The 25,337-nt window shown below is 40.5% G+C and overlaps 1 protein-coding gene across 1 annotated transcript in view; it reads right to left on the reverse strand.

Annotated features, from left to right (window-relative positions):
- Positions 1-9,456: 9,456 nt before the first annotated feature.
- CAP2 (cyclase associated actin cytoskeleton regulatory protein 2) overlaps positions 9,457-25,337 on the reverse strand; it is a 127,444-nt gene continuing 111,563 nt past the window's right edge. Inside the window, exons 8-13 of the mRNA XM_053921073.1 lie at positions 21,307-21,496; positions 19,938-20,113; positions 18,766-18,889; positions 18,598-18,680; positions 14,033-14,173; positions 9,457-10,862 (exon numbers count right to left, since the gene is read on the reverse strand). Of these exons, the coding sequence (XP_053777048.1) occupies positions 10,779-10,862; positions 14,033-14,173; positions 18,598-18,680; positions 18,766-18,889; positions 19,938-20,113; positions 21,307-21,496 (798 nt within the window). The 3' untranslated portion in view covers positions 9,457-10,778. The remainder of the gene's footprint in view (positions 10,863-14,032; positions 14,174-18,597; positions 18,681-18,765; positions 18,890-19,937; positions 20,114-21,306; positions 21,497-25,337) is intronic.

Genomic DNA, 25,337 nt, shown 5'->3' on the forward strand with positions numbered 1-25,337 from the left:
GAGCCTTATGACAAATTAATCCCCCTTTTAGGAATCTACCTTTCAGAAATATGAGCACTGTGGGATGAAGATGCAAGTCCAGCATACTACTTGCAGGATTATTTGTAAATGTAAAACAGTAAGAATAAATGAGGTAGCCATGACAATTAAAATATTAGAAAGCAGGATGATAGTATAAATTGTCAATAAATACAATAACTAGTTCTTTGGAAAAAAACAGTGCAGTACATAAAATTTTGGCAATGTTAATTTAGAGAAAAGGAGAAATCACAGCTATAGAACATTAAGGATGAGAAAAAACATATTTAAAATACTGAAATAATTAAAAAATAAAACAGAATATAATATTTAACTTCATTCCAACAATTTTAAAAAGTCCAGAGGAAATGGACTATTTCCTAGAAAGATATAAATTGCCAAAATCGACTCAAGAAGAAAACAAAAACCTAAAGATGTTTGTAACCACTGAAGAAATTTTAAAATCAAATAACTGCCCATCAAATGGAAGTTCAGTGAGTCCCAAAGAAGCTGGACCCAAAGAGGACCACATCAAGACCCATCATAATGACATTACCCAAGATTAAAGATAAGGACAGAATCTTAAAAGCAACAAGAGGAAAGGAGACAGTTACCTACAAAGGAGTTCCCTTAAGATTATCAGCTGATTTCTCAAAAGAAACCTTGCAGGCAAGAAGGGGCTGGAAAGAAGTATTCAAAGTCATGAAAGGCAAAGACCTACATCCAAGATTACTCTAACCAGAAAAGTTATTATTTAGAATTGAAGAGCAGATAAAGTGCTTCCCAAATAAGGTCAAGTTAAAGGAGTTCATCATCACCAAGCCCTTTTTTAAAAAAAATATATTTATTGATTATGCTATTACAGTTGTCCCATTTCCCACCCCCCTCACTCCACTCCATCCTGCCCACCCCCTCCCTCCCACATTCCCCCCCTATAGTTCATGTCCATGGGTCATTCTTATAAGTTCTTTGGCTTCTACATTTCCTACACTATTCTTATCCTCCCCCTGTCTATTTTCCACCTATCATCTATGCTACTTATTCTCTGTACCTTACCCCCCCCTCCCCATCCCACTCCCCTATTGACAACCCTCCATGTGATCTCCATCTCCATGGTTCTGTTCCTGTTCTAGTTGTTTGCCTAGTTTGCTCTTGTTTTTGTTTTAGGTGTGGTTGTTAATAACTGTGACTTTGCTGTCATTTTTACTGTTTCTATTTTTTATCTTCTTTTTCTTAGGTAACTCCCTTTAACATTTCATATAATAAGGGCTTGGTGATGATGAACTTCTTTAACTTGACCTTATCTGAGAAGCACTTTATCTTCCCTTCCATTCTAAATGATAGCTTTGCTGGATACAGTAATCTTGGATGTAGGTCCTTGCCTTTCATGACTTGGAATACTTCTTGCCAGCCCCTTCTTGCCTGTAAGGTCTCTTTGGAGAAACCAGCTGACAGTCTTATGGGAAGACCTTTGTAGGTAACTGTCTCCTTTTCTCTAGCTGCTTCTAAGATTCTCTCCTTCTGTTTCATCTTGGGTAGTGTAATTATGATGTGCCTTGGTGTGTTCCTCCTTGGGTCCAGCTTCTTTGGGACTCTCTGAGCTTCCTGGACTTCCTGGAAGTCTATTTCCTTTGCCAGACTGGGGAAGTTCTCCTTCATTATTTGTTCAAATAAATTTTCAATTTTTTGTTCTTCCTCTTCTCCTTCTGGCACCCCTATAATTCAGATGTTGGAACATTTCAAGATGTCCTGGAGGTTCCTAAGCCTCTCCTCTTTTTTCCAAATTCTTGTTTCTTCATTCTTTTCTGGTTGGATGTTTCTTTCTTCCTTCTGGTCCACACCGTTGATTTGAGTCCCAGTTTCCTTCTCATCACTATTGGTTCCCTGTACATTTTCCTTTGTTTCTCTTAGCATAGGCTTCATTTTTTCATCTTTTTTTCGAACAGATTCAACCAATTCTGTGAGCATCTTGATAACCAGTGTTTTGAACTGTGCATCCGATAGGTTGGCTATCTCTTCCTCGCTTAGTTGTATTTTTTCTGGAGCTTTGAAGTGTTCTGTCATTTGGGCCTTTTTTTTTTTTTTGTCTTGGCACATCTGTTACTTTAAGGGGCGGAGCCTTAGGTGTTCACCACGGGGTGGTAATGCTGGTAGCTGCACTGTGATGCTGTGCATGGGGGAGGGGCTGAGAGGGAGCAATGGCGCATGCTCCACTCTCTGCCAGACTTCAGTCACTCCCTCTGCTACCCACACTCAAATTGGGACCCTCTGGTGCTGATTCCCGAGTACGTGGGCTTGTGTATGCTCTAGGTCCCTGTGGGTCTCCCCAACGACCTCTCCTGTGAGGCTGGGAGTCTCTCCTGCTGCTGCCCCAACCCCCACAGGCGTTTTCAATCAGAGGTTTGAGGCTTTATTCCCCCCCCCCCCCCCCCCCCCCCCCCGGCGCTGGAGCTGGAGCCCTGGGTTGCGCAGTCTGCTTCAATCCCCGCCGTTGGTCCTGGTTTATCTGTGCGCGAATGTGGGGCCGCAGGGTCTGCCAGTGGTCAGACTGCCTGCCCCGTTCGTCCCACACTCCGCCATTCTTGGTCCCGCCATGGCCACGTGAGTCCTCTCCGCCCCAGCTGCCCGTCTCCGCCCCTCCTACCAGTCTGGATGAATGTTTATTTTTTATTTCCTTGGTGTCAGTCTTCCTTGCCGTTCGATTTTCTGTCAGTTCTGGTTGTGCGAGGAGGCGCAGTGTGTCTACCTACGCCGCCATCTTGGTTCTCTCTGACCAAGCCCTTTTTATATGAAATGTTAAAGTAAATGATTTACTTTATAAATGATAAAGTAAAGTAAATGATTTACCTAAGAAAAAGAATATGATCAAAACTACAAGCAGTAAAATGACAAAAAAGTCACAATAATCAACAACTGATCCTAAAATAAACAAGCACTAAGCAAACAACTAGAATGGGAAGAGATTCACAGAAATGGAGATCACATGGTGGGTTATCAGTGGGGAGTGGGAGGGGGAGAATGGGGTAAAAGGTACAGGGAATAAGAAGCATAAATGGTAATACAAAATAGACAGCGGGAGGTTAAGAATAATATAGGAAATGATGGAGAAGCCAAGGAACTCATATTTATGACCCATGGACATGAACTAAGGGGGAATAATCCTAGAGGGAGTGCAGGAGGTGCAGGGTGGAAGGGGATGAAGGGGAGGGAAAAAATGGGACAACTGTCATAGCATAATCAATAAAATACACTTTTAAAAGAACTAATACAAACACACAACTTCTGAGAGTTATGTTTTCAGTGTGAATTGTGTCCATCATTATAAAATAAAATAAACTTTAATTTCCTATTTAATATATTTACTCTGAATTTTATAGTATTGTGTATTATTATTGTTGTGACTCCTGCTTTCTTGTTTTTGCATTTATTTAATATCCCGTTTCCCATCCTTGTAGTTCTAATCATTTTATGATGCCTTTTTTAGATGGGGCTCTAATAAACAGTATACAGTAGTCCTCCTTATTAATGGGGGGTACATTCTAAGACCCCCTGTGGATGCCTGAAGCCACAGATACTATCAAACCTTATATGCACTATGTTTTCTTTCTTGTATATATACCTATTACAAAGTTAAATTTATAAAGTAAGCACAGTAAGAGATGAACAATAATAACACTATACTGTAATAAAAGTGTGTGAATATGGTCTCTCTCTCTCTCTCTCTCTCTCTCTCAAAATATCCTATTGTACTGTATGTCCGCTGTGGGTGAAGAGATGACTCACAGCCTGAGCGGGATAGGGTAGTGAGAGACAGTGTGAGATTTCATCATGCTACTCAGAATGACACACAATTTTAAAAATGAGTTGTTTATTTCTGTCATTTTTTACTTAAATAGTTTTGGACCACAGTTGACTGCAGGTAAATGAAACACAAAAGCAAAACCAGGGATAAGGAGCGACTATGGTATATATTTGCTGAATTGAGTTTCTTCTGTATTCTCGGGGTAAAATTTGTCACATTTATATCTATTTTTGTAATATCTTTGGTTTTACTTTCTTTCTTGCTCTATTTTTCCTATCTCATTCATCCTTTTATTTGTGTACTTGGTATATGACTACTTGTTTGTTTTTCCTTTTTCAGTGTTTTAAAACCGCTCACTTATTTTTTATAATTATTTATAAATTTAAAAGAAAACTTAAAGTTCTCTTAAGAATGTTTCAACTTACATGTTTTCCTCGATGTAGGGTCTATGACTCTGTCCTTCTTGTATCCTCAATACCAATCATACGGAAGTGTTTTAAAAGTCTTTAATTTGCTCAATTGATATCTCTAGGTTCTAAGCAATTTAATACTTTTCTGTTCCCTTTGGATCATATTTTTTTATGTTTATTATAAAACATTCTCTTCATGTGTACTCTTTTGATACAGAAACCTATGACCTAAAGTAGATAAAAATAAATTAATGAACTGAAAGGTAATTATCTTCTTTTGAATTTGTTTTAAAAATTATTGTGATCACAAAGAATTATGACAGTTTTAATAATTACATGCTATAATGCTTATTCTGACAGATTCAAGCAGTAAAGAATAATGGGGAAAGATTTTTCTCTCTAACCCCATACTCTAAAAACAGGCATTGTTGCCATTTTAGAGTGTATCTATCCATATTTTTCTGTTATAATGATGATAGCAATAATAGTAACTAATACTTATTTAACCTTCTATGTGCTATATGTATATTGACTGAGTCCTCACAACAGCCCAGTAACTACTGTTATTAGCATCTCCACATTAGAGATGAACAAACGGAAGTGCAGAGAAGTTGAGTGATCTCCCCCCAAATTATGTGGTTGGTAAGTGACAAAACCAGCGTCCATTCTCTCAACCACTGTACTGAACTGCCTCTCATCAAATGTGTTCATATAGCTTTATACACAAACAAAATATAGTTCTTTTAATTGACTCACATTTTAACAAAAATATTTTTACACTCTTTTTCTGACACATTCTCATTTTATTTAATGATTTGTACCTCTTTCCAAATTTGTTGAAGGTATTTCTGGTGAGTGGACCAGTGAATCAGAGGGTTCCTTAGGTGGCATATTAGTTGTGGTAGGCTAAACTTCTCTGACAAATAAACCCAAATATGTAAAAGTGTAAACACAATATAGGTTTATTTCTCATGTACTGCCTAGGGCAGGGTCGGGCCAGTGAGTGGCTGTCTTCCGTATTGTGACCAGGGACCCAGGCTAACTTGTGATTCTTGCACAACCAGAGCATATTGTCGTCTGTACGATTGAGGCCGGTTGTCATGTCCAGGATCTGGCTGGTGGAAGGAAAGGTAACATGGAGAAAACATGTTCTCTTAACAGACTGAATGCTGAGGTAGGATTTACATTCTTACTGAACACTCACAACCTTCGAGCGGAATCTGGTCACGTGGGCCTGGACTACAAGGGAGGCTGGGGAATGTAGTCCACTAAGGAAAAAAAAATTCTGGTGGATGGCTAGCGACTCTGCCACAGGCAGTTTTATTATATATTTGTTTAATCATATTTGAAAAACTTTTTAACACATTGATCTCATTGTTCAAGAATTGCATGTTTTTAAAGGTATCACAGGCAGTTGTCAAATAGACACATCCTGGTTAGTGGCAGATCCAGAATAGAGACCAGATCTTCTGACTCCCAAGCCAAAGCTTTTTCTAATTACTACAAGACCTACTTTACTTTTTAAAAAAAGTCAATGAAGCATGAAGCTACGCCCTGAGGTGTGAAAGAGAGACGTGTCTGAAAACTGTAGTGTATGGAGTTAAGCCTGCAGAACGTTATCCATATTGCTGGTGTAATTATTTTAGATGCTAACAAATGATAGAGCACTTTGATAATTCTGTAGAGAGCCAGTTTTAGTTGTTAGTGACGGGACATCACTCCTGGACCCCACAGCTACTAAACAGGCTGGCATGAAAATATTCCTTCTTTACTCTTCAGATACTTGCTGTCTGTGGTGACTGAGCATATAGGAAAGTGCTGAGCACTTACTTATTGAACTTGCTCAGGTGATTTGGGTAACTTAGATTTTCAAATACTATTTACTTTTCAATAAGCGTATATCATTAATTTGTTGTTGCTTAAATTAGTTAGATAAATATCAAAATCTCTGCCTCAACTTGCAATTGTTATCACAGCTAAAGAAATGAGATTCATAATGATGGAGGCAATTCCTTGTTATTTCAGCCAACTTTTCTCTATCTCAAGATACGGAGAATACATATAACTTATACCTCTTTTAGATACCATATTACCATACATTTATATCCTTTTCTTGAAGGTACATATCATATGTGACTCTTATAAAATATTTCTCTGGACCTCTAAACACCTTTTAGTAATGCTTCAGGACAATGTTGTTAAGCATCCACGAAAGGGCATAGACTTTTATTATCTATAAAAATAGACAATCACTCCCCTGGAACTGACAGTCTACGTCAGTCTAACTCTTATATTTTCTCTGTAGGTTTTAAATTGAAGAAGAATGCCCAAAGCAGGGTTTGTCATAACATCAGCTGCATGCAGGACACATGTCATTAGCTCCGCCCTTCAGGGATGTGCCATTGGTTACTCGTGGGTTACTGTTTTTTCCTGCTCCCTAGGGACAAGGAGCAGGAAAAACCAGTCTTCCCAGACAAATCTCACTCCTTCCAAAAATATCTACAGAATTGTTATGTTCACGGCAAGACTTCCCCATTATAAGTTTATTGGCTTATGAGTTGAAGAAATGAGGCCATAGAGTTATTTAAAATAAAAAAAATTAAATGCACTTTCTGATTAGTTTCTAAGATTAATAATTGATATAATGGAAATTACCAAATGAATTTTAATGAAAACAACTTTACGATATTTGTGAAGAGGATTTAAAAATGAACATTATTGTTTAAGAAGTGTGGCCAGTGATGCATTTCTTTCATCTGGGTCTTCATGTCAGCACAAAGTATGTTTTGACGATCATGGTGCTAAAAAGCACGGTATTGAAATAAAGTGGACTTAAAACTCAAATATATAATAGACAAAATTTATCTTTAGTTATGAAATGATACGTTGTACTGGAGGGAAAGCTGAAAAAAATTCTCTACTGACAGGTACATGTTATCCTTTGTTAGTTGCATATTCCCTGCCAAGTTATTAGACTTACAGTAGAGGAACAAGAACCATTTGAAGAAATCTGGATGAATTATCATTGGTTAACTTGAGCTGGTTTACTTTCCACTTGCGGCACAGATATAAGCTTCACCATGTAAATGGTGAACATTGAAATGGTTAAACTTGCAAAAGAAGACTTTAAAAGACTGTTAAATCAGTTTGTCTCAGTTGAAAGAATTAAGCCCTTAAAACTGCATCTGTATCTAAAGTGTTGCAGAAAGTGCCAGTAGTTTAAAATAATTCGTTTGAAATGAACATGTTTAATTAAAGTCATTTTTGGAACATTGAACTTATGAAATAATTCCTAAGGATTTGGTATCAGAAACAATGGAAAAGACTCCAGCCCCACATCCAACTGCCTACTCTCTATTTCCAATTAAATATCACAAAGATGCCCCGAGTTAAACAAGTTCAAGACTAAACCATGGTTCCCTCCAAATCTGGTTCTCTTCCTGTGTTTCCTATCACAGGAAAAGGCTGGTTTTAAATCTATGATGAGAATGATGAGAATTGACTACCTAGCAAGGCAGCTGAGGAAAATACAGATATGTAGGGGGGATGTGCATTAATTTTTAGCCATGTTCAGTGATGCTGGAATGGGCAAGAATACTCTGTAGACACTTGGAGTTAAGAATATGGGGAGATGGACTTGAGTTGGAAATGTGGATTTGGGAGTTACCTACACAGAGGAGACAGGTAACATTAAAGAAGACAAATGAGCATTTGAAGTGGGGAAACAGAGGGGAAAGGAGCCAGAGAAGTTTTTCATGTATCAAAGTCAAAGGGAGTTTAATGAGAAAAAAAGCAATGTCCAGAATCTCAACAGATGAGGAATGAGATAAAGCCACGGGATTAAATGACTTTTGATAGTTTCAAAAACGTGGTTAGATTAGAAGCCAAATTACAGTAGTTATAAAAAGGTGTGTGCGTGTGTGTGTGTGTGTTCCAGTCCTTGCTTTGCCTCTAACTGGTTGCTTGTCTAATGTTTAACTTCAAATTTCAAATGTCTAATGTCAGCAGACCTTAGCTTTTTCATCTTTAAAATGAGAGGATTCTTTAGATAATTCATCTAGATTCTACGAAGTTGAAGTAGACATTTTCAATGAATGAAAGAGTGAATGACTAAACTATATGCATTTTCTACCAGTTCTACAAACTACTCACTTTAAGATGTCTTGCTGTGAAAGAAAGACTTGGTGAGAAATAAATTATCTAATGGAGTCAGCATTTTCAAGGAAAGGATTTTCAAGACAATCAAGGCTCTTTTGGAATTAAAAAGCCATCTCGGTCCTATAAAATGATATTTTGTAACATGACAAGGTAAAGAGATACAGGAGATCCTTGCGCTTAATTTTTTTTACTGACACATTTTTGTTTTTCATTTTTCGTGAGTTTACATGACATGAAACTCTGCTAAGTATGGATTTCTTACCCCTTTGATAATATTTATTAGGTGACAGCACTGTTGACATTGGAATTCAACAATGTGCAAGAAAACAACACATATTGGAAATGTAGCATTATCTTTCTTAATTGTTTTGCTATACATTACCAGATATTTTCCTTCTTCCAACAAATTCAACCTATTTGGAAAACCAGTAGGTGACTTAGGGCACCAAGGCTGGTAAAATAATTGTTTGAACCTCAAATTGAGATTTTAAATATTTGTGGCGAAGCATTTTGAAAGTCTGATGCTAAGTCCAAGGCCAGTTGACACAGAGTCTAAGAATTCTGAGGGACTTATTTTCAATATAAAATTATTACTATATTAAGGGTATGTACCCTGTCCTTTTTAGAGGTTTTTTCCCAGTTAAATTTTTCTTCCATAAATTTGTTTATAAATGTATTATAAAAGTTATTTATACTATACATTGAAATATATAGTATATATAATATCATATCATACTTATAAGCTAAATTCAATTTCTGGGATGTTTCCATTAACTGAGATCAATGAGGGAGGTTTTCTCAAAAAAGAGACCTTGAACAGGTCTAGAATTAAACAGTTCTAGAATAAAACAGTTCTGGAATTTTCTGGCTGACTTTTCCAACTACAAATGGCTTTAGTGCCATCTGTCGCGGGGAAGCCACTCTTCGGGGAAGCCGGTGGCATGCGCATACATCATCTAATTCAACGAAAGGGCTCAGCTGTCTTTCCTGAATAAAACAGATGAGCAAGGGGCAAGTCAAAGCAGAAAAAAAGAGCTTTAACACCCAGAATTCATCACAGCACTTAAACAATCAGAATTTTCCTTTATTTTAGAATAAGCTTGACAGTTGAAAAAAAAGATATTTACTAAAGCCACAACATTATTTATATGGACAAAACTTTTATTGCAAAACCTCGATACATGAGTATTTAGTAATTTTAATTCTATATGGATATAGAAGATACTTAAAAAGACAGAAACGATGTATTCCAAAGGCTGTAATAGGCACAATATATATGCTTGTATTGCGTCTGCAAGCATTATACTATAGTTTATTACACGTGATCCAAGAAGTTGCAGATTTTCAGCACTATATTCTAAAAAGACACAAAGGAGTGTCATATTATATTGAAAAGGCATGTACTACCAATACTACAAAATAGGAGCAGCAGGCCAAACCAACAAACAATTCCTTGGGTTTTGTAAGAAGTAATACTTTTATGGCTTTTTCACGTTCAGTTTTGAGACTGCTTCGCAAGTCCGGCTAGTGGAAAAGGAGCAGGTGGTCTGTAGGAAAACATTAAAGACGTCACTTACAAGGCATCTGATATTTAACAGGTTCAAAACTGGTAAACAAAAATTGAACTTGATCTTAGAGCGAAATTGTGAGGTATTATATCTGCTTCCTCCCACCAATTTTTTGGCATGAAAATCTTTATGCAGAAAAATAAAAGTTTTCCAGGTGACAAGGCGGAAAAATATTTATGATAAATCGTTAGCATTTACTTTGGGTTTTTAGGAACTGTAAAGAATAAAGGTCTCCCAGGGATGAAGACACTGGATATGGTCCTTAGCATGGAGTTTTCTTCTGTTTTGTCAAAAGATGGGTTGAAATACGTATTCATGCTGACAGTGTATCCACGCTGGTAAAGGTGAACATGTTGCGAAAGTAAGAAAATAAAAAGCAGATCTTTTTCAAAGCATACTACCACCACGGCATATTGAAATTGTGTAAAAGGTGAAAATGTACATCTTAGATTCTCAAAGGTTTTATTTCCCAGATAGCAACTAAACGTAAGTGCAAAAATGAATCATGCAATGTTTTTAACTATAATCTACTGTGATAATGATAAGAGGAAAACAGAATTCTTTTTTCCCTTTAAATGCATAACGCTCACAAGTTAGCGTGTGGAACTCAAACCACACACAAAGGCAAATCATGAAGAAATGTTAACTATTTCAAAATGCCCATGAAGGCATGCCAGAAATGATGCTGTTTCTATAGCACAGAATCGTTGGAGGCCACAGCTAAAGCAGTAGGGGCGACTGCAACTTCTAGGTCTTTAATGCTGCTTTTTTTTTTTTTTTTTAATTGGGAGATTCGGATCAGGGATCTGGTCTTTCTGGAGGTTAAGCCATAATTTCCGCAGGTTCAGTGACCAACTTGGATCCGTCCCATGTTGTCTTGAACTGTTCGGGAACAGGAAATTCTCTCTGGAAAAAGGCAAGGGGAACAAAGTTATTTAAACCAAGGCTTCCTTTTGCAAACAGACAGGAGGCTGGTTACTGTCACTTGATGGACAAAGACATTTTATGGAACTCACACCTGTGTCATGGAGAAGACTTCTATGTCACACGGACACTTGCAGTCATGTGTCCATTCTGTGACAGTCTTCCAGCCTCATCATTAAACTAGAACTTATTAAGAACCAGACTTTTTTTAAAGCACTGGGTGTATGTGAACTCGGTTGACCTCCTACATCCCTGTGAGCTAGGTTTCACTGAGATGCAATCTACAGCAGAGGCCTGAGGGGTTAAGCCACTGACGCAGATGATGTCAGTAGTAAGCAGAGCGTCCAGAGTGCAAACCTAGACAGCCTCTCGCGTACCCATGACTCCACCAAACTCAAACATGCACAGGAGTTCAACTGGGGATCTTGTTAAAATGCAGATTTGGATTCAGGAGATCTGGGGAAGAGAATGACAATCAGCATTTCCAACAAATTCCCCAGGGGTGACGAGGCTGCTGATCCCCAGTCACACTGAGCTTTATCTGGTGTTATCTGTCTACTCTTTGATGAAATATAAAAATGTGCTTCAGGTTGTATGTAAATTTCTCACCCTTCATCCTGCCACCCTACTCTTCCCATTGGGAAATACATGCACACGTACCACGCAGACCCTCCCCCCACCACACACACCAGTGCAGAATGGCCAAAATAAAAGGAGTTTGAAATCACTCCTTCCGCATGAGGCTCTCCAGTCATTTCAGAAGAGGATCAGAAAGGAAGGCGTGGAGCAGTCCCCAGCAGGCTTTGGTGGCTTCCCTCAACGTCCGTACACACAGCACAATTGAAACCACAACTGTCTGATAAGCTGATGCCGTGCTCACCATTGCTGAGATGTGAAGTTTCATGGGCTACACACATGAGTACATATCTTCCTAATTGTGGGATCTATTTCTTCTGGAAGAAGCCATTTATTTATTTGTTTTAAAGGGACAGCCTTTTCTATCATGAGTGATGAATTCTCCTTGAGTGAAACCTACAATGCAAAGTCTTATGATGAAGCAAAGAAGCCACAATCTCAATAACCTTGTGTGTGTGTAGCTAATATCCCTCTGGGGCCCTTCTTGATGAGTAAACAAGGCCGGGTGGAGAATACTCTGGAGTGAAGGCACTGGAGTGTAGAGAAGATAGTAACTTCTCTACAGCCGTTTGAAAATTTGGGGGAGCATAAAGTGATAGTAATATGATGACACATCTTCTCTGGGGGACAGATTTCTTTGGGATGAATCATCCCTACCCTCCATTCCCAGATTCCAATGCCTACAGCAGGACTTCCATATTGCTCTCTATTACTTTTAACTGGGAAAACCGTGAAGAGGGAGAAAGACAATTTCTGCAGAGAGGGAAGACTACGTTATCACGCTCAGGTTTTGACCTATACTCATGCTTAGATCGATGGACATTACTCTTGGCTCCATACTGGAATCACCTAGGAAGGTTTAATAAATGCAGATGTCTGGGCCCCAAGCCTGGGGATTATAAATTCATTAGTCCAGAGTGCTCATCCAAACCCCAATGCTTTTCTTAGAAGATCCAGTTCCCATCCAGCTGAGCCTTCTGCTTAAATAGCTGCAAAGGCCAGGACTCACCCTCATTTTTGGCTCCCTTCTCTGGACCTGTTCTGTAGTGGCTTTAGCCCTTCAGTAGCTTGTTTTAGGTGGAGAATGTGAGAGGAGGCTCTTCTCTAAAGCTTAGGGTGAGGCTGGCCATATACCTGGTTGTGAAATGTGGCCCAATGCTGGCAGAGTTTTGTCTTTCAGACTTAAGTGATAAATTGTAGGCTGCGACATGTAGGGTGTGTCTGGGTAGCGCTGGAGAACTCGCTGAGAGATGGGGAAAGGGGAGATTAGCAGGCATTTGGTCTTGCCCCAAATATCCACGCTTAGAAAATGTCCCTGGGTGCAAATAGCCCAGAACATTTATTTTTACTTTGAGTTTACAGGATTAATACGTAACGAATATTACCACGTTTTATTGGTCCCATAATTGTGTGTGGCTGTATTGTCAATCACCACTCTTCTTGCTCAGTAGCCTGGCTGGTACTGGCACGCAGGGTTTTAAGCAGGTGAGTTGGGGTTTGAATCTCGCAGAAGAGCAGGATTTATATTAACTATGGGCCAAATGTCTCCATTTGGACAGGACCAATGTCTTTCGAGGAAAGGAGAACGCGAGAGCAGTCACGTTGCCCGCGTAAGGAGATTAACCCGAGTGCTGACGGTGATGGACTGACGGTCTCCTCTTCCAAAGGTGTGACTGCTCAGTCACGTTTCTCCCAGGCGTCCTGGTTCCTGGCTCCCTTGCACAGTTAGAATCAGAGGGAATAATCTCAGAAGCGATAACTAGTAGAAAGCGGTAGCTTGCTTCCAAATAGTAACAACTGGTGGGTCCACCACACTGTGTGATGCGGAAGATGCACTTATTTATACTTCCTTTTCAATGTGTGAGGATATCTGCTTGCTTCTGTTAGAAGCTGCTTTGTTGGGGGGAGGAGGCAAAGAAACCAAATGGTGGCAGAATCGCTGGGGGCTAGTATTTCTCTGAAAGGTCTCTGGAGGGGCTGTGGGCCTATTAAAATACAGATTCCCAGACCCCGCTGCAAGTCTCCTAGATCTCACTTCCAGGTGCAGACTTGGGGAGTGGGCACATCCATCAAGCTTCCCAGCAGATTCTTAGGCTGGGTTTAAGAATTTCCGATGTAAGAATGCCTACACAAATTGGTCTACTTATTATTATCACCCCCCTCCACTTTTCCCCCAAAGCATTTCTCCCTCTGTTCTGTTTGCCTCCACCATACCCAGAAACAATGTTTGGTCCTAACTAACAGGGACCTAGATGTGTGCCGTACTGTGTGATAGAAGCTAGCCCCTTAAGGGAGTTATCAGCAACCTGCCTTGAGAGCCACAAACCCAGCAGTGAGCACCGTCAAGGAGAGGAAGAGGGAAAAAGAAATGTAAGGCAGCTCTCTGAATGCCTCTCTTGCCTGTGAATGATGCAACAGGTGAAGCTCATGAGTTGGTAGCTAATGAGTCAATCTCAAAGAATGTTAATAATGAAGGCTCATGAAAGAGTCTTTACTGTCCTTTGAAGGGTACTCACATAATCGCCGTCCTGAGGGATGAGTATGTTCATTTCGGAGGACTTGGCGCTCACTATCTCGCAGTCCAGCGCATCTTCACCGAGGTACACGTGGCAGCCTTCTGTCTTATTAATGGAAATTGTCGGCACTTTTCCCATTACCTGAAATAGAAAAAAAATAATATGGGCCCAAAGCAAAGAAAACAGGAATTATAATATTCCTAAGTCGGTACAATTCATGGGCCTCACCAGGCGCTAGGGCTGGCTGGGTCAGAGCTGGGGCTGGTTAACGGCCCAGCCTCCAGGCTGCATTGGTAGGTGTCATTTGGGGACAGAATGAAAGGACCTCACAAGGGCATTCTCAAACCCCAGGGTCTCTTTCCTGAGACAAAATAAAGGGATAATTTGAAAACAGTAGCTAATGTTGAGAAAAAGTCTTACAGCCCTGTTACTGGCTTTGAAACATATATTTGATTTCATGATAAAAGAAACAAGATGCATTTCCCTTTATTTGCTTAAAATTTTAGTTTTGACAAATCTCTATAAAAGTTTGATTAAAACAAGTGCTCATATTGTCAGTTAAGAGCAAATAAATTGTTCCATGATTGAGATTTTTTCCCAAACCTAAAAAGGAATAAATAAGAAACACTACAACTCTTTTCACGTAAGTCCTTTGCTAGATAAAAATCGCACTGGCTGAATGTGAGGCTTAAATGAGATAATGAGTGTCTAAGGATTTTGAAATGTATTAATTTCAGGAGCGAAAACCGGAGACCCAGTTCAAGCCACTCATTGTATAGGCAAAAGGCACCATACACAGGAGGAGGTGATTCTTTGTATTGTTTTAAAAATCTAAGTGCTATAAAAATTTCGATCAGTTTTAAATTTCTCTTTTTACAGTCAGTTTTCAGGCATCCCCCCAAATCTCTATAGGGGTAGACTGTTCCCCCAATGACCATATTACAACTCTATAATTTTCCTTCTTGTAATAGTAATTGAAGCGATAAAGACATCTCCTCTTTCACCCTGAAGAAAAGGCTGGATTGCAAACCCAAGGAGCAACTCCTGTTGATGGTGCAGGTGATGTAAAGAATTCCTTAGGGGGAGTCTAGCCAGGTCACCACTCTTCTCTGTTTTCTCCTCTCTGCACAGAAACTGGATACCGAGTTGGAAGTAAACCCCAGTACAAAAAAAAAAAAAAAAAGGCAGAGGTAGTTCAAGGTCAGGTAAGCACAGTGCTTCGCCATAAATAAAATAAAATAACAATACATGTATCTGTATTTCAAGGATATGTCAGCAGTAACATTCTTGGTGATCTAGATTTGCTTATTTTATCATGATGAAGAGCATTTGCCTACTGATCCGAACTGTATGAAGAGCAGGCAAGGAAAGAAAAGAGTAAATTGTCAGTGAGTCAGAGGTGATTTGTTTACGAGACGGAGTGGGGCCACATGAGGCAAGCACATAGTGCTAATACATTGTGTGTATGTATTGCTATATTATATGAAAAATGCTGAAATGCTCTATGTATCCGAAACTCTGAAGAAGCAATAGCAGAATTTTTAAAAATAGCCCTGAACTAGTAAGAATTGTCATTTCCACAGCATTTCGGTCAATATTACATTAGAGTAGGTGATATGCACACCCTTTTCCCCTGAACACTTGGAGAACAGAGATTGTTTCTTATCAGCAGAACTGGGCCAAATGTAGCTCCTCTGCTGAGTGACAGGTGATATGTGAGCTTGCCCAGGCCAGTGCTCTAGCATTTCATACATGCTTCTGTATTCGTTTTGTTTTTCAAAAATGTATTTCTGCATAAAAATTTCCAAAATTTCCATGGAATCTCCTAGTCTGTTCTTTTTCTTGTAATGTGTACTCTTTTCTAGAATAATTTGCGAGAAACAGAATTACTGGATCAAATCATATAAACTTTGGTCCGTGCCCTTTCTTACTTTCAGTCTTTTTAGCAGCAGTACTAAGGTAGAATCTGCAAACGTAAATTCCCCTAGTTTAAGTGTGCAGTTTAATTATATTTGGTAGATTTACAAAGTAGTGCGACCATCCCTTCAACTCAGTTTGAAGCTATTTCCATCATCCTCACAATAACCCTGATGCCCATTCACAGTCCATCCCGATCCTCACCCATGGGCGGCCACTGCTCTGCTTTCTGTCTCTGTTGTGTCTAGGCCCTTTGAAAGGATGTATTAAATGTTTAAAATAGACAGAGACATTCCCTTGGTTTGAACATCTGGAAGTTCAGAGAGTATTCAGTAAAAGGTCTCTCTCTGGTCTCTGAACTACACTGTTGGTTTCTCTCCCTCTTGGACAGATAACCGTGGTTTATCCTTCCATTATTTTTAGAAATCCTGACCATATCCTTAAAAATTATGATACATTTTAAACACAGAGACATAGAAAGAATATCATAAAATATGTAAATGCAAGTATGTCTGTCACACAGCTTTATCAGAGTTGAACATTTGGCTTATTTACCTTTTTTTTTTAGGACTATACTCTTCCAGTATCTTTGAAGCTCCCTCCTTACCTTCCACCACCCTATTCACCTCCCTTCTTTCTCCCCCAGAGGTGATTGCTCGTCAGGATTCTGTGTTTATCATTCATACCAGGTCTGTCCCTGGGGTAAAGTGACCTTGAGCCTTCATAAGCGTGTTTAACATGGGCATATTGTTTTGCATGTTTCAATCTGTATATGAAGGGACACATTGTACCTGCCTGCCTTTCTGTAGCTTGCCTTTATTGCTCAATGTTGCTTTGAGAGCGACCCGTTTTTATACATGTAACTGTAGTTCATGCACTTGAGCTGCTCTACGGTATTCTATTAGTGGGATTTATTTATTCACTGACCAGTTGGTGACCATTTAAATTGCTTTTGTTTTTATTGCTATTATGAATGATACTGCAGTAAGTAATTTTACGCATCTCATGGACACAGGCACTAGAGCTTCTTTAGTGTAGATACCTAAGAGAGAAATTGCTCTGTCACAGGCTACGAATGTCTTTAACTTTATTACATGGTGTCAATTTACTCTGCACAGTAAGTGCAATAGATTTACTCTCCCAATACTGATGTATCGGGGTCCCATTGTTCCACTTCCTTAACACCCCCTGTACCATCAGACTCTTCAATATACAGGTGGTCCTTAAGCTGTACCGCTATGATAAACATGAGTTTCAGCTAATATGCCCCTCGTAAAGTAAGGACAGCCTGAATGCAAAGTTTTGATTGTGAAGATATCTTTAATTGTAGTCTTAATTTACATTCCTATTTCTTTTAGGTAGGTCATGCATATTTTCACATATTTATAAAACACTTCAGTTTTTTTCTTCTCAAAATTGCCATAATATTCTTTGCCCATTTTTCTGTTGGGTAACTGTTTTTCTCTTATTGATTTGTGTTAAGTTCTTTATAAGTTCTGATTACAAATCCTTTTTGATTAACTGCATTACAAGTATCATTTTTAATTCCATGGCTTGTCTTTCAGCTTTATATATGATTGAATATATAATTTTAACTTCTATGTGGTTAGATTCACCTGTCCTTTTCTTTACAGTTAGTGTTTGTTGACCCCAAAAGCAACAAATGAGCAAGTAAAACAAAGAAACAAACAAACTCATAGATACGGCAACAGTATGGTGGTTACCAGAGGGGGAGAGGGGTCAGGGGAGGATGAAGAGGGTAAAGGGAGCCAAATACATAGTGATAGGAGACTAGATTTTGGATGGGGAGCCCATAAGGGAGTACACAGATGTTATAGTATAAAGTCGTACATCTGAAACTTATACAATGTATTAACCAATGTTACCTCAATAAATTTAATAATTTTTTTACAGTGGTAGTGGTGAAAAGCCCAGTAAAACAAAAGAGAAATATCTATAAAACTGGAATACAATTTTAACAAACATTAGGAAATGTCAGATAATTAGGGGTGATTAACAATAGGAAAAGAATATAATCAAAGAAAGAAGTTGTAGCTAGCTAAAGGGAAGAATTCCTTTAGCTTTTGCACATTATAAAATTCCATTTGGTTAAATCCAAACTATTAAAGGGACGCAGATTTTCCCCTGCTTTGCAAATTCAATTTCAGTTCTACTTTCCAGGCTGTGTATTTGATTCCACTGACTCTTCAGAGAAGCTTTTCCGCCTCCTTACTCAGAACCAATTTTTACCGAGGGGAGAAAATTCTTTTGGGGATGGCGCTAGTATGCTGGGAGAATTTCTTAGTGTTTTTGTTTATTCATTGGTTGATTCATTTACACCTCTCACTCCTCAAACATGTATTGGACACCTAGCATGTGGAGGTCTGGGCTGTCAAGATTAATTAGCTGTTCTTGAAACAGAGATGGCAAACCAGTATTTGGAGTGCAGAACAGGAAGTGTTCTAAGAGACTGAAAAAGACGAATTAACACTGCCAATAAGAGGGGGCTTCCGAGGGGAGCTGATAGAGCTGTGTCTAGCGGGAAAGGGAGGAGTTTTCCAGGTGGACACCAAGGGCCCCTTGCAGGCAGAGTGGATGACCTGTGCAAACCACAGTGAGGGCAGAGCATGATTCAAAGGGTCACTTACCTGCATCTGTATGTCCTTAGAGTTGATCACTTCCACAATGCCCACCACATTGTCAAACACCAGACCAAACTTCTTACAGTTGTCTAAGAAAAAAAAAAAAACTCCACTAAACATACACAGCATGTTTCTACTTATCATGGTAACAATTACGCCACAGTTCTGCATTACCAATTGTAATGGAATTGATCTTCCCTTTCATCTGTAGGGTAGACTTGTTGCATTTGAAAATGTAAGCCACTTGTTTCAGTTCCGTCTCTGAAATCACAAGGTCATTTCTGTCCTCTTGGTACTCCTGAAGTTAAAACATATGCAAACATTAAATGTAATGGTGTTTAGGTAAACTGAATCCATTGCATACTGAAATTACTGTGGAGTTCAGCATTCACTAATATAATATGTTTTTTCTTTTAGAGCCCTTTTCTTACAGACTAAACCACAGGTCTTACTTTGTCGTTGTGGTGCTGGGAATAGATGGAACTGCTATTCAGAAGGGCGGTTTGCAAGTGTTCAGGTATCAGGTGCCTGGCGAGGGGGCTGGGGCTGGACTAGGGATGGAAGAGCTTTCTGTGGAGTCTGGACGTTGAGTCTGGACTTACTGATGCTGCAGCGAGTCTCTGTGCCAAGTAGGAGTTGGGCAAACAGACTAGTAAGGGCCACTACAGTGGTCTAAGTCCCAGAGTGTTCAGGCCATGGCAACCTTTCCGGGGCTTTGGTCCTCAGCCTTTAGGGAAGCCCCTGGGATCGGCAAGGAGCACCAGCTTCATTCAAAGGGTCCTTGTCCTGCTTACACAATGGTGGAGGTGGTGGGTGAAACAGTAGGTTATATCAGCACCTCTGTCAGGGCTAGAATGAAACATCCTACAGCCGATCAGCACGGGGCACAGATTAAAAGTTTATGGAAAGAGCAGTCCAGCTCATAGAGATAGAAAGTGGAATGGTGGGTGCCAGGGGCTCAGGTGAGGGGCCACGGGGAGTTAGTGTTTAAGGGGTGCAGAGTTTCAGTGTGAAAGATGGAAAACGTTCTGTGGATGGATGGTGGTGATGGCGGCACAAAGTGTGAATGTCCTTAATGCCACTGAACTGTTAAGATGGTACATTTTGTGTTATGTGTATTTTACCACAATTAAAAAATAATTTTAAAAGTTTAAGAAAATAATAAATGAAAACAATGAAAAATTAAAAATGTTTATGGAAGCATTCAGAAAGGCCCCGGTTTCTATGCTGGCCAGCCTTTGCCCCTGCCATGGCACGCGGAAATCCTGAGGACCTTGGAGCGTGGCTTTGCCGCTAGTCCTTTCGTCAGAGCGCGTCAGGAATGAAGGCTAAAGGGCTTCACTCACTACTCTCCACTTCTTTCCTTCCAACTCGAACACGGGAGCATGTTTCTGCAGAGGCTCTGATCGGGGAGCTTTGGAGCCGGGAGTGTGGCTTTTGGAGGGAGAGGGAGTTTGTCCTCCCTGAGCTCGCAGGCCAGGATTCTTGTATGTCTTCTGGGCATCTGTGACGTGCCGGAGCCCTGGGGAGGTAACGCACAGACACATTGCTTTCCGCTGTATGCAGAGGGAATGTCCCTGACTTCTGAGATGGACATGAGGCAAACAGCACCAGAATTGGGGTTCATGCCCTTTTCATAGCAGCCTAGTGTTTTTCTCAAGGTTAATATGCACAATTTGGGACGTGTGTAGGTTAGAGTTAACGGAAACACTGTAAGCATTTGAGCAACCACTTCTTTTTTTCTTTCTTTTTCAATCCTCACCTGAGGATATGTTTATTGATTTCAGAGAGAGAGGAAGCAGGGGCAGGAGGGGCGAGAAACATCAGTGTGAGAGAGAAATATTGATCGGTTGCCTCCTGCACAGTCCCTGACCAGGGATCAAACCTGCAACCTTTTGTGTATGGGATGGTGCTGCAACCAACTGCACCACCTGGCCAGGGCAGAGGGGCCTCTTCTTTAAGGTGATAAGATGACAGATAAAAATTCTGCTGAAAGCAAACCACTGTGCCAAAAAGGATCTCTTGATTTACTTCTTTTCCCATGGCTAAATCCTTCCCCAGGCATAGCCAAAAGGTTAGAGCATCGCATTAAGTAAATGTTGGAGTACAGGGTCGGTTTTAGGGTTACAGATCCATTCCTTTACTTTGCAGATGAGGAGGCAGTGCAGCTAATTGGAGCCAGAGAAAAATATAAATTTTTGGTTCTTAACTCCCAGCCCAGTTCATCGGGACACTTACACCATAATTCCCATTACCCATGCAAAGCAAAAAGACATTTGCATGAAGTTTTTGGCAGCATGACTTTATTAAAGATTGTTTGATTTTTTAAAAAAGTTATTCACTGTGAGGACAAAAGTAGTTTACTAACTCCTTGACAAGCCTGTACACTGCTTGGGGACATAGGTGACATCATTTGTCATTTTTATTTCACCCGATCTCGATACCTTGGTTGTACGTGGTGCTGTAGCATCAGGGGCTGAAATGGGGAGGCAGTGTGCGTGGTCAGTGGGGCACCCAGAGTCTCAGTTCCTTCTGGTCTGTGCACCAGCCCACTGAGCCCATCAACCTTGAGATGCAGGTTTGCACGCCCTGCCTTCCCAAGAGCAGCTCCCCGCGTGTTGGGACTGGGGCTGAATAATGCATCCATGGCGAGCTCTGGGAGACCTGTGTGCCTGGAATGCTAGGGAAACAGCTTCAAGGTCCAGTTTTTCTCACCTTTTGTAATTGCCTCCCCTTGGTTAAGTTGTGCAAATAAAGCTGAGCGTGAAGGAGAGGACTCTTCTTTTCTGCTTTCATTCTCAAAAAGTGGAGGTGGCCCTGGAGGAGGTGGAGGAGGAGGGGGTGGAGGAAGGCCAGGCCCAGGGGAGAGGGCAGACAACGTGGATGCAATTGATGCTACTGGACCCTGTGGGGAGAGAGCAGAGGGAAGGCACTGCATTGAGACAAATGTCCTTGCTGAGTGCTGGGATGTTGCTAACATCACTTACAACCAACGTGGTCAATGAGGAACTGGGGTGCCTGAGTCACAAAGGGCACCCAGGAGGTACACTTGTACATCACGGGTCTGTTTGGGACAACCTGGGACACAGAGAGGATTCACCTTGAGAACAGGGAGCATGACTCAGCTGTACAGACCCATTGGTGGAAACTCCATATCCAGGATTCATGCTGCTAACGCAGAGGGAAACAAAGCCATATTTACAAATTCATGTCCAGAGCTCAGGATATGCATGAAACTGAGCCTTGACCAGTTGAGAATCATAAGAAAAAAAGAAGATTCACTTTTGGGGACACTGGGAATTGCAGCCACCAAAGAGAGAGAGTTGAAAATTATTCAGTAATTACTAGATTTTGAAAAAACCTTTCTGAGCAACTAAAGAAAGTAATACTGACATTCTTCATGTGGAACTCCTTTTCCAAGCATGAATGCATCCAACTGACTGCCAAGCAAGGGCCGTGGGGAACCTGGGTGCTGTCGGGCCTGCAGGTGGGCGGGGCCCAGGCCCTGCTCAGGACTTAGTTCCTGTAATGCTGATTGTTAGTGAGCAAACCGAAAACTGGATTTCCACAGGGCAATATCTATGCCTGTTCTTATCTTCTTTGCTATCTGAAGTACAACCTTTGTTTTCAATATGAGGTTCTAACACATTGAAATGGCAACAGAGGGATTTGTTTTAGCATTTTGAGAGGAACCCAAAGAGGCAGTTGTTAGAGAGCTTAAAATGGTAGGAGAGAAGCATACACGTACAATAAAGTTGTCTTATACAACATTTCCCTTTTAAGTCCTGAGGTAGAACACTGTATTCCTGTGATAAGAAATGTTTTTCAACGATCACACAGTTCTTGAGGCTGACCAATTTTTTGTGATGAAAAAAATAGAAAATTTAAAAGAGAGCAATAGAAATGTGGGTTAGGCTCAATTACTTTAATACCAAATGCAGTAGGTAAAACATTGCATAGTGACAAATATTAACAAAGACAGTGCATCCTTATTTTCCTAAATGACTCAGTACTACAAAGTGTCAATATCAAGTTTTTAATCTGTGGTAGGTTTTAGTTAAAAAAAAAAAAGACACAATTCTCAAAGTTCTTGTATAAGCCAATCCCTATTAAGTGTAAAACTACCCCGAAGTAAAAGATTCTTCTCTTAGTACAAAATTGCCATTTACAAAACAGTCATGGGGCTGTAAAATACAGCGCAGGGTCAATAACGTAATAACTGCGTGGTACGAGATGGGAACCGGACATACCAGAGTGGTCACTTCGAAGGGTATGTAAATATGGAATCATTATGTTGTACACCTGAAACTAATATGTCAAGTATAATTGAAAATAAATTTAAAAAAAGATTTTTTTCTATTCATGATGCATGTCTGAAAAACTGAGCAGTCGAGAGATCTCACCTCCTGAAGTTATAAAATGGGATGGTTTCGTTTATGAGGAAGACCAGCCTGACGCCATCAGGATTCTCAGGTCAGGCAGAAATGTTCACATAGTTCTTGAGACAGACCAATTTTTTAAACTATATTAAATGTTTCTATTATGTTACTGAGGTGAACTTGAGAACTTGCTCTGAATCATAAAGAGCATCAAATACAAGCTTTGGATATCAAATAATATTCCAGTCCTTAGTTCCAGGCACTGAGAGCCAGAAAATATTACTTGCACTCATAAGCACATGATAACTTACGTGGTCGGTGAGGGGACAGACCCGTCTCCCACGTCTGAAACACCACAGCTTTACAGCCCTCCTGTTCTGCGGAAAGGGAGCCGACACTGGCTTTCAAATCCTAGAATGATTTACATAGTTCCCTCCGTCTCAGAATTCAGAGCCTCTCTCCAAGAGCCATGAAAGGACACTGAAACCAATAAGCCACATATTTGACTTTTTGGAACTTTTATACATTCAGAAGGCTGACCCAGGAACATTAAACCAAGGATTTACTGCAACAAATGTTGCATATAAAGGCCCCAAAATAGGAGAGCTCAGGACCAGCTGAAACTCTGCCTTCGATTTATCCATTGTGTGTTCTGGCTCATGCCAGTATCAGCCCCAGTGAGAACACAAAACTAGGTTCTGGTTTCCAAGGTGACTTTATAATTAGCATTCAGGGGCTTTACTGTATACAGTGAACTTGAAAGCAAACTCATTAGACATTCCCTTAACAGAAGCTCCTTGGACTGCCCATTGCAGGGCAACTTTGCCTCTTTCTCCTCTCTTCCTCCTGCAGGGTATCACAGCATATGATTCCAGAGCCTTCTGCATCCTTGCATGTGCCTGGCCATGAGTGGTAGCCACATCAACTGGAATCACAGCATTAGGTCTTCAGGAATTCCAATAAAAACAGGGGAGATGGTCAGGGAAGGGAAGGGAGCCAAAAATGCTGGAAACTCCAGGATATGCCAGGCACTAATTGTGTCCACTCATTTAACAGATATTTAATGCTCAGAATAGGGCAGGCTCTATGCCAAACTTGTCTGAACATTAGAATCATCTGAGGATCTCTTAGAAATTCCAAAACCCGGGCCACATTGCTGAAATGCTTTCTGGGGCGGTGGGACATAGACATCTTAGTTTTTTAAGCTCCCTAGGTGATTCCAATGTGTCGACAACTTTGGGAAAACCACTCTATGCTATGTGCTGAGATTGATCTTAATCATCACGGCAATATTACTAGAACTGTACTGAAATCCTCCTTTAGCAGAAAATAAAGCAGGAAATCAGGAAGGCTGGCCCAACATTAAACGGCCAGTACGTGATAGAGATGTGACTCCAGCACATGCCTGCTTGATTCTAAAGCCTTCTTCAGGATTGGTGGTTGCCTGAGGTGGGGTCCAGAGGAAGTGGGTGAAGGGGGGGGGTCAAAGGGACAAACTTCCAGGTCTAAAGTAAGTCAGTCCTGGGGATGTAATGCACAGCTTGCTGACCATAGTTAATAACACTGTATTGTAAACTTGGAAGTTGCTAAGAGAGTAACTTTCAAAAGTTCTCATCCCAAGAAAAAGTTGCAATTGCACATTGGATGGATGCTAACTAGACTTATAGTGATGATTGTTTTGCAAACTATATAAATTTTAAATCATTATGTTGTACCCCTGAAGCTAATATAGTGTTTTATGTCAATGATAGCTCCATAAAAATTATTGAAAAAATAAAGCCTTCTTCAGGGAAATCTTTTATGCCATATTCAGACTTTTATTGAAATAGTCACCAGTCAAATTAAAGAACCAGAGGTATGGCCTACCTCAGGATATATGCAGTGGTTCTCTTGGGCCCCTTGAAGTTGTAAAACCAGCTTCATTTTTATCTCCATTACATCCCGCTCTATCTTTCTAATGCCTCCGCAGCTGACTAAGCTCCTACAGCCACTGTGGAACGAGGCCTGAGCCTATGGGGGGGCGGGGGTGGGGTGGGGTGGGGGGGGTTGTGGAGAGAAGTGTCGGATGTTGACACCTCAGCATCAAGTCACCCTTGATGCTGGTTTGTAGTGACTGCTCTGGTTCTAGAAACTGGCCTCGTGCCGTATTCATTTTTTCCTGAGTACCCACCGGTTCCAGTAATGGGGTACTTGCACCCAAATCCTGGTTCCTTGTCTATTGTTCAAGTTGAATAGAGACCTAATTACCCCTCCCGGACAGCAGGGACCTCTTGGTGTGATTCCCTTTAAGAGAAACTCTCAGGGCAGAGGTGACAGCTAGACTGAATGAGGAGAAGTGGGTCCCGTCAGGGCCCATAGCCTCAGTTG

This window comes from Desmodus rotundus, chromosome 3 (genome assembly GCF_022682495.2).
Source record: "Desmodus rotundus isolate HL8 chromosome 3, HLdesRot8A.1, whole genome shotgun sequence".
Classification (NCBI taxonomy): domain Eukaryota; kingdom Metazoa; phylum Chordata; class Mammalia; order Chiroptera; family Phyllostomidae; genus Desmodus; species Desmodus rotundus.